This window comes from Rhinoraja longicauda, chromosome 1, assembly GCF_053455715.1.
Source record: "Rhinoraja longicauda isolate Sanriku21f chromosome 1, sRhiLon1.1, whole genome shotgun sequence".
Lineage (NCBI taxonomy): Eukaryota > Metazoa > Chordata > Chondrichthyes > Rajiformes > Arhynchobatidae > Rhinoraja > Rhinoraja longicauda.
Window position 1 is genome coordinate 98,032,466 of NC_135953.1, and position 12,797 is coordinate 98,045,262.

Consider the following 12,797-nt stretch of genomic DNA (forward strand, 5'->3'; position numbering starts at 1 on the left):
AACATGAAACAATCTCCTCCACCTGCAAGTGATCCGTATCCCTCCATTCCCTGCATATCCATGTGCCCATCAATAAGACTCTTATTGTATCTGCCTCCACCACCACCCCTGGCTCTCACCACCCTCTGTCTAAAAATACATGCCCCGCACAACCACTTTAAACTTTGAAAACACTGTGATATAAAAGCACAGGATCATAACAAAGGAAAGATCTTCATTACTGTAGCACCAGAAAAAAACATTTCTGAATCACCCCCGCTGGCCCCTCTCACTCACCTCATCCACCTATCACTCACTAGGCTTTGTTTCACCCCCACCTCTGTTTTCCACCTTTCAACCTCCCCCACCCCCATGCCATCAGTCTGAAGATGGGACCTGCCCCAAAATGGCATCTGTCCATTTCCTTCCACAGATGCTGCCTGACCCACTGAGTCCCTCCAGCACTTTGGGTTTTTCTCCATGTTCTATCGTCTGTAGTTCCTTTTGTCTCCGTGAACTTCAGATCATTATTGCAATAAATATCACAGCCATTTTTGAAATTATTCCTGGTTTACCAGGCGTTAAAAAATTCTGGGACATATTAAAGAGGTGTGCACCTTGTAAAATTCCTTAATCTCGCTAGGGAGGTCTCTTATATTCCGAAATCCTTGTGATTAAATATCAGTTAATTAGGTCATCTTTAACTCCTTAATTAAAATATTCATCCAGGTTTCATTGAAGTGGTATTTCCAATTAATTAGTTCTAAATTAAATTGTGGCTATGCTGCCATTTCAGATCACAAACCTAATCCTTCACTGAAGGTCTGCTTTAATATGTATTGAACGTACAATAGAGTCATACAGCGTGGAAACAGGCCCCTCGGCCAAACTTGCCCACACCAACCAATATGTTCCATCTTCACTGGTCCCACCTGCCTGTGCTTAGCTCATATATATCCCTCTAAACCTATTCTATCCATGTAACAGATCCAGAATGGTCCTGAGCTTCTATCTACCTCATTGGAGACCCTTGGATTATCTTTAATCAGAATTTACTGGACTTTATCTTGCACTAAACATTATTGCCTTTATCATGTATCTGTAAACTGTGGATGGTGAGATTGTAACGTAATCTTTCCATTGGCTGGTTAACACGTAATTGAAGCTTTTCACCGTACCTCAGTACACGTGTCAATAAACTAAACTAAACTACCTGTCTAAATGTCTCAATAGACAATAGGTGCAGGAGTAGGCCATTCAGCCCTTCGAGCCAGCACCGCCATTCAATGCGATCATTGTTATGATAGTAACTGCCTCAACTACCTCCTCCGGCAGCTCGTTCCATGTGCACACCACCCTTGGTATAAAAATGTTATCTGTCAGGTTCTCATTAAATCTTTCCCCCCTCACCTTAAACCTATGTCCTCTGGTTCTTGATTCCCCTATTCTGGGTAAAAGACTGTGCGTTTATCCGATCTATTCCTCTAATGATCTTATACACTTCTACAAAATCACCCTCCATCCTCATATGCTCGAAGGATTAGAGTACCAGCCTCCTCAACCTCTCCCTGTAGCTCAGGCCCTCGAGTGCTGGCAACATCCTCGTAAAGAGGGTAGTCTACACACCAAGATCCTCAGCAGCATTGATGTACTGAGGGATCTTGGGGTTCAGGTCCATAGTTCCCTGAAACTGGCAACACAAATAGAGAGAGTGGTTAGGCCAGAATGATGTGGAGGCTTTGGAGAGGGTGCAGATAGACGTCCACCTGAATGCTGCCTGGATTAGAGAGTATTAGCTATAAGGAGAGATAGGAGAGATTTGGATTGTTTCTCTGGAGCGTTAGAGATTGAGGGGAGACCTGATAGAAGTATATAAAATTGTTAGAAGCCTAGATAGGGTCTACAGTCAGAACGTTTTTCCCTAGGTGAAAGTCAAAGACTAGAGGGCACAGCTTTAAGGTGAGAGAGGCAAAGTGTAAAGTGGATGTGTGAGGCAAGTTTTTTTACGCAGAGGGTGGTGGATGCCTGGGACTACGTGCCAGGGTGGTGTGGAGGCAGATTGTGTCTTCAAAGAGGCTTTTAAATATGCACATTGATGTGCAGGGAATGGAGGAATATGGATCACATACAGAGAGATGAGATTAGCTCAGCTTGGCATCATGTTCGGCACAGACATTGTGGGCCGAAGGGCCTGTTCCTGTGCTGTGCTTTTCTGTGTGTTCTATTTCCATGTGAATCTTGTCTGCACTCTTTCAAGCTTAATGGCATCTTTCCTGCAGCAGGGTGACCAAGACTGAACACATTATTCCAAGTGTAGAAGTAGAAACAAGGAACTGCAGGTGCTGGTTTATCCCAAAGATAGACATGAAGTGCTGGAGTAACTCAGTGGGTCTTCCTACTGTGGGAAAGAGTTGCAGGAGCATTAGGTGTTGCATCTCAGTCAGTCCCTGTCTGGATGAAGGAGTACTTTTTATGTGATAGCACCTGCCAGTGCAGGGTATCTTTATAGCTGTGATCCACACGGAGAGGTTGGGCAGGCTAGGACTTTAGTCCTTGGAGCACTGGAGGCTGAGGGGTGATATTACCGAGGTGCTTAAAATCATGAGGGGAGTAGATAGGGTGAATGCACATTCTTTTACCCCAGGGTGGGGAATTCAAAAACTGGAGGGCAATGGTTTAAAATGAGAGAGAAACCGGCCAAACGCAGGCAAATGGGAGGAGTGTAGATGGGGCCACACGGGACCACGTGGGTTTTCTCTGGGAGCTCCAATCTCCTCCCACACTCCAAAGACGTACAGGATTTTAGGTTATTTGGCGATTTTATAAAAAATTGTAAATTGTCGCTAGTGTGTAGGATGGTGTTAGTTTACAGGGGTGATCGCTGGTTGGCGTGGACTCGGTGGGCCGAAGAACCAGTTTCCACGCTGTTGAGACTTTAGAAAGTCAGTAAAGGTGATGTTTTGGGTCAAGACCCTTTACAGACTGGCTCGATCCAAAACGTCACCCATCCATGCAGCCTGACCCGCTGAGTTACTCCAGCACGTTGTGCCCTTTTGTGTATTAACCAGCCTCTGCAGTTCTAAGTTTCTAATTCCTGCCTCTTACATCTTGGTTCTCAATCTAACAGTGCTAACACTGTCTCAACATCTTCTCCCTCTCTCCCCTTCTCCCCAGTGAACGGAGGCTGGTCCTCGTGGGTGGAGTGGACCTCCTGCAACAGTCGCTGTGGCCGGGGCTACCAGAAACGCACGCGTACCTGCACCAATCCCACGCCCCTCAACGGAGGGGCCTTCTGCGATGGCCAGAGTGTCCAGAAAATTGCCTGCACCACCATGTGTCCCGGTAAATGGAAACCCCCCCCAGTGGACTTACTATCAGCAGCCCACCACTACATGGCAAATTAATCTGTACAACCCTTATCACCTATCCCACAGCCAACATTGGACCATTATGGCTCCACATTTCCTTGATTAGCGTTGTCTTTTATAGACAATGGACAATAGGTGCAGGAGGAGGCCATTCGGCCCTTCGAGCCAGCACCACCATTCAATGTGATCATGACTGATCATTCCATTCATGGCTGATCATTTGCATATCTTCCATTCATTTGTCCTAAGTACCTTCTATATCTCTCTTTTCCCTTTCCCCTGACCCTCAGTCTGAAGAAGGGTCTCAGCCCGAAATGCCACCTATTCCTTTTCTCCAGAGATGCTGCCTGACCCGCCGAGTTACTCCAGCACTTTGTATGTGACAAATTGCCCCGCGGTTTCGTCCGTGTGAAAATTTCCTGTGGGTCCGCAGAATTCGAGATTAGTTTGTTTCAATGGTTCGTGGTTTTTTTTATTGTCACGCATGCCAAAGGTATGCCAAAGGATTAAATTTCACCGTACCTTAAAAGGTACACGTGACAATAAAGGAACATTGAGGTACAGTGAAATATTGTTAGCATGCAGATTAGTGTGGGTTATTGGCCTACAGAAAGACAAACCCGATTAAATACCCCATGCATGTCCACATTGAATAGTGGCCAGATTTTACACAGTGTGCTGTTTTACACAGTCCCAGCTACAGCTGGCCACAGCGGCCCATTGCAGCCGTCACGTCATTCAGATCACCAGTGAACAGTCCCTCTCTCCTCTCCGGACCTTCAGCCTTCAGGCCCCGGGGGAGAGGCCTCCCCGCAGCCGACCTTGAAGGTTTCATTGAAATAGGGAGGCCATCCATTGAAAGAACAACCTCATTGCTATAACAATATTTAAGTACGATAACAAGAGTTTTCGACAGGTACATGGGTAGGAAAGGTTTAGAGGGATATGGGCCAAACACGGACAAATGGGACTATTGTCTTGGTCGGCAAGGGCAAATTGGACCAAAGAGTCCGTTTTCACACCGTATCACTCTGTGACGCTGCAGGGATCATGCAGAACAGGCCATTCGACCTTTCATGCCTCTCTACCATGTAATAAGGTCATGGCTGATCTTTTTCCTCATCCCCACTGTCTTATGCTGACCATCTCATATCAAGATTCAAGAGAGTCACAAGTGTTTTATTGTCACATGTACTGTATACAGATTACCGCGATTCCCTTAATATCTATCAATCATTGTGGGCGGCACGGTGGCGCAGCGGTAGAGTTGCTGCCTTACAGCGCCAGAGACCTGGGTTCCATCCTGACAATGGGTGCTGTCAGTATGGAGTTTGTACGTTCTCCCGGGACCTGCATAGGTTTTCACCGGGTGCTCCGGATTACGCCCACACTCCAAAGACATATAGGTTTGTATGCTAATTAGCTTGGTAAAATTGTAAATTGTCCCTAGTGTGCATAGGATAGTGTTAGTGTGCGGGTATCGCTGGACGGCGTGGACTCGGTGGGCCGATGGACCTGTTTCTACGCTGAATCTCTAAACTAAATCTATCAATCCATGATTAAGGAGTGGACTTGGTGTGGTGCTGAGAGAGTTGGTAAAGTCTAAACACGATACCTACGGATACTTGAAGCTTCTACACAAGTTTGTGTACATTATTCTGGTCTTTTCTTACTGACATATGGAGCGTACGATATATATACACAGTGACAATGTCTTTGCAATATACACCCACATGAGTTATTTACATCTTAAGCATCAACACAGCAATGCTGTAGTTAAATAAAGTAAAGGAATATCATAGAGTCATACCGCGTGGAAAACATAGCTTTCGGCCCAACTTGCCCACGCCAACCAACATGACCCATCCACACTAGTCATACCTGCCCGTGTTTAGCCCATATCCCTCCAAACCCATCCTATCTGTCCAAATATTTCTTAAACGTTGTGATTTTACCGAGCTCAACTACAATCTCTGGCAGCTCGTTCCATACACCCACTTCCCTTTGTGCAAAAAAAAGTTGCCCCTCAGGTTTAAGGTCAGAGGGGAAAGATTTAAGATGGACCCTGGGCATCCTGCACATTCAGAAGGTAGTCCGTATCTGGAATGAGCCGCCAGGGGAAGCTATAGAAGCGGATACATTTACAACTTTCAAAAGTCGTTTGGACAGATATATGGTAGGAAGGGTTTGGAGGGCTGTAAGTCTTAATCCCTTACTCTATAATGGAGATGTGCGGGACCCTTTTGTGTCTACCTTCGGTTTAGACCAGCATCTCCAGTTCCTTCCTACATCAAACAACCCTGGATCCACCTGCAGTTCCCCCCACACACGCACTTGGCCCGCCTGCCTCCTCATGAGCCCATCTCCCCTCCCTATACTCAATGGGAGTTGCCCTCTGCGTGAGTTAATTCCCAATGACACAGAATGGTTTTGTTTTAGTTTTGTTTTAGTTTAATTTAGTTTATTATCAGAACGTGCACCGAGGTACAATGAAAAGCTTTTTTGTTACGTGCTATCCAGTCAGCGGAAAGCCAATTCATGATCACAATCAAGCTGTCCACAGTACACAGATATAGGTTTAGGGGTATAACGTTTAGGGCAAGTTAAAGTTGTGAAGTCCGAAATAGTCAATATAGTCCGAGGGTCTCCAATGAGATGGATGGTAGCTCAGGACCACTCTCTAGTTGTTGACAGGATATTTCAGTTGCCGATAACAGCTGGGAAGAAACTGTCCCTGAATCTGGAGGTCCTGGATGCGTTTCCGCACATATGTTTAGTTTCGTTAATTGTCACATGCACCGAGGTACAGCGAAGTGCTTTTTTGCCAGTCATCGGACAGACCATGCATGATTACAATCAAGCCATCCACAGGATAAAGGGAAACATTTTAATGCAAGATGAGGTCCAGTAATGTCCGATTAAAGATAGCCTAAGGGTCTTCAGTGAGGTAGATAGTAGCTCAGGACCGCAACATGGAAACAATGGAGAAAAAAAGGCACTTTAAAAGTTTTCTGAGGAGATTTGGATCAATTTACAGTCCTGGATAGCCATCCTGCACAGTGGCAGGACAACTGATAAACAAGATAATACAATCAATAAGTTAATAGCTAATAGGTGCAGAGAAAGTTAGAGAGGCAGAGGCCAGATGAATTGTCTTATAGGTGAATCGATGGGAAGATAGATAGTCAACAGAAGACCAATAAATAACTGAGCAGTTAGATGGACGGCAGTTAAATAAATTAGCAAACCAAAGAGGTGTAAAGGTAGGCAAACTCATGAATGCTACTGCTGTGTGCAATCATAGAGTTATACAGCACGGAAACAGACCCTTCGGCCCGACTTATCCATGCCGACCAAGATGCCCCAACCAAGCTAGTCCCATTTCCCTGCATTTGTCCCATATCCATCTAAATCTTTCCTATCCATATACCTTGTCCGACTGTATTTTACATGTTGTTTTAGCACCTGCCTTAAATATGTCCTCTGGCAGATCGTTCTATATACCCACTACCCTCTGTGTTAAAAAGTTGCCCCTCAGGTTCCTATTAAATCTTTCCCCCCCTCACCTCAATCCTATGTCTTCTGGTTCTTGTTTCCCCTACTCTAGATAAGAGTCTCTGCACATTCACCCTATCTATTCCCCTCATGATTTCGCCTCTTAGCCTTCTGCGTTCCAAGGGATAAAGTCCTAGCCTGCTCAACCTCACCCTGTAGTTCACACCCTCCAGTCCTGGCAGCATCCCAGTAAATCTCTGCATCTCTCCCCAGAGGGGAGGATTCTCAAACACGAGGGCATTGGTTTAAGGTCAGAGGGGAGAGATTTAAGATGGACCCTGGGCAACCTGCTCATTCAGAAGGTAGTCCATATCTGGAATGAACTGCCAGGGGAAGCTATTGAAGCAGATACATTTACAACTTTCAAAAGTCGTTTGGACAGATATATGGTAGGAAGGGTTTGGAGGGCTGTAAGTCTTAATCCCTTACTCTATAATGGAGATCTGCGGGACCCTTTTTGCCTGAATATGCTGCCAGGGATGGGGGTGGAGGCAGATTTCACTATGGTGTTTAAGAGGCTTTTAGATAGGCACATGGATATGCAGGGTATGGAGGGATATGGATCACATTCAGTCAGAGGAGATTAACCTTCTAGATGTCAGCAGGACCTTCACAGTGAAGATAGGGCCCTGGGGAATGTTGTGGAGCAGAGGCATATAGGTTGTCAGGATGAGAGTCTGAATTATAGGAGAGGTTGAGCAGACTAGGACTGTGTTGCTTGGAGCACAGGAGAGTGAGGGGTGACCTTATAGAGGTGTACAAAATCATAAGGGAGAATTTTACCCAGGGTTGGGGAGTCAAGAACCAGAGGACAAAGATTTAAGGTGAGAGATTTAATAGAAACCTGAGGTAAAAAGATTTAATAGAAACAGGAGTAACTATTTCACTGGTGGTGGTGGTGGGTGCATAAAAAGAGTTGCCAGAAGAGGCAGTTGAGGCAGGTTCTATAATAACATTTAAAAGACACTTGGACAGGTTCATGAATAGGAAAGTTTAAAGGAAAAAAAGGACAATGTGCTGGAGTAACTCAGCAGGTCAGGCACCATCTCTGGAGAACATGGATAGGTGATTCGGGACCCCTTAGTTTTTTATAGTTTAGAGATACTGCACGGAAACAGGCCACTCGGCCCGACGTGCCTGTGCCGACCAGTGGTCCCCGCACACTAACACAATCTACACACTAGAGACAATTTACAATTATACCAAGCCGATTTGCCTACAAACCTGCATGTCTTCTGAGTGTGGGAGGAAACTGGAGATCCCAGGGAAAACCCACACAGGTCATGGAGAGAACATGCAAACTCCATACAGACAGCACCCGTAGTCAGGATTGAACCTGGATCTCTGAACTCTACTGCTGTGTCCCTTTATCAGGGATTTGGGCCAAATGCGAGCAAATGTAACCTCTTGGTCGGCATGGAGGAGCTGGGCCAAAGGGCCTGTTTCTGTACCGTGTGACTCCACGACTATTGGTTTAACATGGCACCATGTTCAGCACGGACGTTGTGGGCCGAATGGCCTGTACTGTTGCATGCCGGCGTGGTGGGTGGAGATTGTGATGGTGGGACTGTGTGGTCTGACGCTTCTCTCTTGTTGCACGTAGTGGATGGTGGGTGGACGGAGTGGAGCAGGTGGTCTACATGTGGGACGGATTGCATGCACTGGCGCCGGAGGGAGTGCACGTCCCCTGCCCCTAGAACCGGCGGGAAGGACTGCCACGGACTGGTGCTAGACTCCAAAAACTGCACCGATGGCCTATGCATGCAAAGTAAGTGAGGAGGCATACCCTCTAACCCCCCCTTCTCCTGTGGCTGCAACAGTGCTTATGTGCAGTACACTCAGATAGTATTCAGACCCCTTCACGTTTTCCACATTTTGTTACGTTACAGCCTTATTTAAAAATTGATTAAATTCTTTTTTTTAATCAACAATCTGCACACAATACCCCATAATAAAAAAGCGAACATAGGTGTTTAGAAATTTTTGCAAAGTAATTAAAAAGAAATAACTGAAATATCATATTTACATAAGTATTCAGACCCTATGCTATGACACTCAAAATTGAGCTTATGTTCATCCTGTTTCCATTGATTATCCTTGAGATGTTTCTACAACTTGATTGGAGTCCACCAGTGGTAAACTAAATTGATTGGACGTGATTTGGAAAGGCACACACCTGTCCATATAAGGTCCCACAGTTGACTGTGCATGTCAGAGCAAAAGCCAAGCCATGAAGACGAAGGAATTGTCCGTAGACCTCCGAGACTGGATTGTGTCGAGACACAGACCTGGGGAAGGGTAGAAAACAATTTCTGCAGCATTGCAGGTCCTGAAGAGCAGAGTGGCCTCAGTCATTCTTAAATGGAAGAACTTTGGAACCACCAGGACTCTTCATAGAGCTGGCCGCCCGGCCAAACTGAGCAATCGGGGGAGAAGGGCCTTGGTCAGGGAGGTGACCAAGAACCCGATGGTCACTCTGACAGAACTCCAGAGTTCCTCTGTGAAGATGGGAGAACCTTCCAGAAGGACAACTATATCTGCAGCACTCCACCAATCAGGCCTTTATGGTAGAGTGGCCAGACGGAAGCCATTCCTCTGTAAAAGGCACATGACAGCCCGCTTGGAGTTTGTCAAAAGGCACCTAAAGGACTCTCAGACCATGAGAAACAAGATTCTCTGGTCTGATGAAACCAAGATTGAACTCTTTGGCCTGAATGTCAAGCGTCATGTCTGGAGGAAACCAGGCACTGCTCATCACCTGGCCAATGCCATACCTACGGTGAAACATGGTGGTGGCAGCATCATGCTGTGGGGATGTTTTTCAGCGGCAGGAACTGGGAGATTAGTCAGGATCGAGGGAAAGATGAACAGACCAAAGTACAGAGATCCTTGATGAAAATCTGCTCAAGAGCGTTCTGGACCTCAGACTGGGGCGCAGGTTCACCTTCCAACAGGACAACGACCCTAAGCACACAGCCAAGACAACGCAGCAGTGGCTTTGTGACAAGTCTGTGAATGTCCTTGAGTGGCCCAGCCAGTGACCCAGGGACTTGAACCCGATCGAACATCTCTGGAGGGACCTGAAAATAGCTGTGCATCGATGCTCCCCATCCAACCTGACAGAGCTTGAGAGGATCTGCAGAGAAGAATGGGAGAACGTACCCAAATACAGGTGTGCCAAGCTTGTAGCGTCATACCCAAGAAGACTTGAGGCTCTAATCGCTGCCAAAGGTGCCTCAACAAAGTACTGAGTAAAGGGTTTGAATACTTATGTAAATATGATATTTCAGTTATTTCTTTTTAATTACTTTGGAAACATTTCTAAACACCTGTTTTCGCTTTTTTATTGTGGGGTATTGTGTGTAGATTGATGATAGAAAAAATGAATTTAATCCATTTTAAAATAAGGCTGTAACGTAGCAAAATGTGGAAAAGGTGAAGGGGTCTGAATACGTTCTGAATGCACTATATAGGAAGGAACGCCGGATGCTGGTTTACTCCAAAGAGAGACACAAAATGCTGGAGTAACTCAGCCAGTCAGGTAGCATCTCTGGAGAAAAGGAATTGGTGACATTTCGGGTCGGATTGAAGAAGGATCTCGATCTGAACGGTTACCTATTCCTTCTCTCCAGAGATGCTGCCTGACCCACTGAGTTATTCCAGCACTCTGTGTCTATCTACAGGGCTCGTGTATTGTGGGGCGGCACAGTGTCTCAGCGGTAGAGTTGCTGCCTTACAGCGCCAGAGACCCGTGCCTGATCCTGACTATGGGTGCTGTTTGTACGGAGTTTGTACGTTCTCCCCATGACCGCATGAGTTTTCCCAGGGTGCTCTAGTTTCCTCCCACGCCCCAAAGATGTGAAAGTCTGTAGGTTCATTGGTTTCGGTCAAAATGTCAATTGTCCATAGTGTGTAGGATAGTGCTAGTGTACAGGATGATCGCTGGGTGGCGTGGTCTCGGTGGGCCAAAGGCCTGTTTCTATGCTGTATCTCTAAACTAAACTAATGCATCCAGCCTTCCCCCGCTGATTCCATGACCAACCCCACCCCCAAACTCTTCCCTACCCCCCCCCCCCAATTCACTGGTCTGATACTACAAGCTTTACATTGGTTTACTTTAGACGTACTGTGTGGAACCAGGCCCTTCGGCCCACCAAGTTCGCACCGACCTATGATCCCTATACACTTGCACTTTCCTACACACTAGGGACAATTTACATTTTTACTGAAGCCAATTAACTTAGAAACCTGTATGTCTTTGGAGCACCTGAAAACCCACACAGTCACGGGGAGAATGTACAAACTCCATACAGACAGCACCGGTAGTCAGGATTGAATCCATGTCTCTGGCGCTGCAAGGCAGCAACTAGAGCGCTGCATCTCCGTGCCAGCTCCCTCCATCCTCTCTCCTCCCTATCGACTCCCCCAGCAGCATTGTCCAAGAACCATCAAACCTTTACTGCTAGTAGAACGAAGGAACTGTGGATGCTGGTTATTGTACAAAAGGACACAAAGTACTGGAGTAACTCAGCAGGTCAGGCAGCGTCTTAGTTTAGTTTAGTTTATTGTCATGTGCACCGAGGTACAGTGAAAAGCTTTAGCGTGGTAGAGGTCAGCATGCCAGACCTCAACGGCACCTCCCTTGTCGGCGGGTTCAATAACAATGTTGGGACTGTTACTGAGCGATCGGAGGGCTATGCGTTTAGGATGAGATTGGAGTGTCTGAGGGGAGGAGAGAAGTCAAGACAGTTGATCTTGCACCAGGAGTTGGAAATTGGTTTGGGAACCGCTCATTCCAAGACCGCGGGAAATTGCAGAGAATTGTGAATGTAGCCCAGACCATCACACAAACCAACCTCCTTTCCATTGACTCCATCTACACTTCACACTGCCTCGGCAAGGCTACCAGCAACAGACCATCACACAAACCAATCTCCCTTCCAAAGACTTCATCTACACTTCACGCTGCCTCTGTGAGGCCACCGGCATAATCAAGGACCAGTCTCACTCCAGTCTCTTCTCCCCTGTGATTCATTCCAGAACTTTAAAAGGAAATTGCATTAGTAATGGTTAGTGGAGTACCCAACAGTCTGGAGAAGGGTCCCGACTTTTCCAAAGGTGTCCATCACCTGTCCATGTTCTCCAGAGATGCTGCCTGACCCACATTTTATGTCTTTTCTACCTGAACATGGGGGGAATGGTATCCGATATTGCCAATTGTTCATTATAACCGAGTGAGGGGGGTGAAGTTTAACCCAAGGCTGGGAGGGAAGAAGCATGGCATTGAGAGCTGGGACTAAACCAGGGGGAATTCACAGGCCAGAGAGCCACAGAGCCCCCAGCCCCACACGCAGTGTGCCTGGTGTGGGGCCCGATACTAACGCCACCTTCATGCTGCTCGCTCTCTCCACTCCCACAACCGGAAGCTCCCGCCACATGGTGCCAGTACGCTGGGTCACCAGCGGAAGTGGGGGATGGTACAATGGGAGCCTTAGTCCGCTATAACCAAAATCTGCTATACAGAGGTCCATTATTGCAAGGTTTACTGTATTTACAATCGGTGGCAATACTCATGTAGACCACTGGATGGCAGTGCTGGCCATGAATCTGCCTAAGTCTAGTGCCAACTTCAGATAGTTTCTTCCCAGCTGTTGTCAGCCAACTGAACTATCTGATCACCAACTGGAGAGCAGCCCTGGCCTCCCATCTACCTCATTGGTGACCTTTGAACTATCTTTAATACAACTTTAGAAGCCTTTATCGTGCACATCCCTTTTTCCAGAGACGTTGCCTGACCTGCTGAGTTACTCCAGCATTTTGTGTCTATCTTCGGTGTAAACCTCCATCTGCAGTTCCTTCCTAAGCATTTTATTTTGCATGCTATCCAGTCAGTGG

The 12,797-nt window shown here is 46.6% G+C and overlaps 1 protein-coding gene across 4 annotated transcripts in view; it reads left to right on the forward strand.

Annotated features, from left to right (window-relative positions):
- Positions 1–12,797, forward strand: part of LOC144595568 (netrin receptor UNC5C-like) — a 240,377-nt gene that overhangs the window by 195,831 nt on the left and 31,749 nt on the right. For 2 of the 4 annotated variants that reach the window (XM_078403130.1, XM_078403137.1), the window contains exons 6-7: positions 3,154–3,321; positions 8,506–8,670. In XM_078403130.1, the coding sequence (XP_078259256.1) occupies positions 3,154–3,321; positions 8,506–8,670 (333 nt within the window). The remainder of the gene's footprint in view (positions 1–3,153; positions 3,322–8,505; positions 8,671–12,797) is intronic. The other 2 variants (XM_078403145.1, XM_078403153.1) reach the window with 1 other exon arrangement.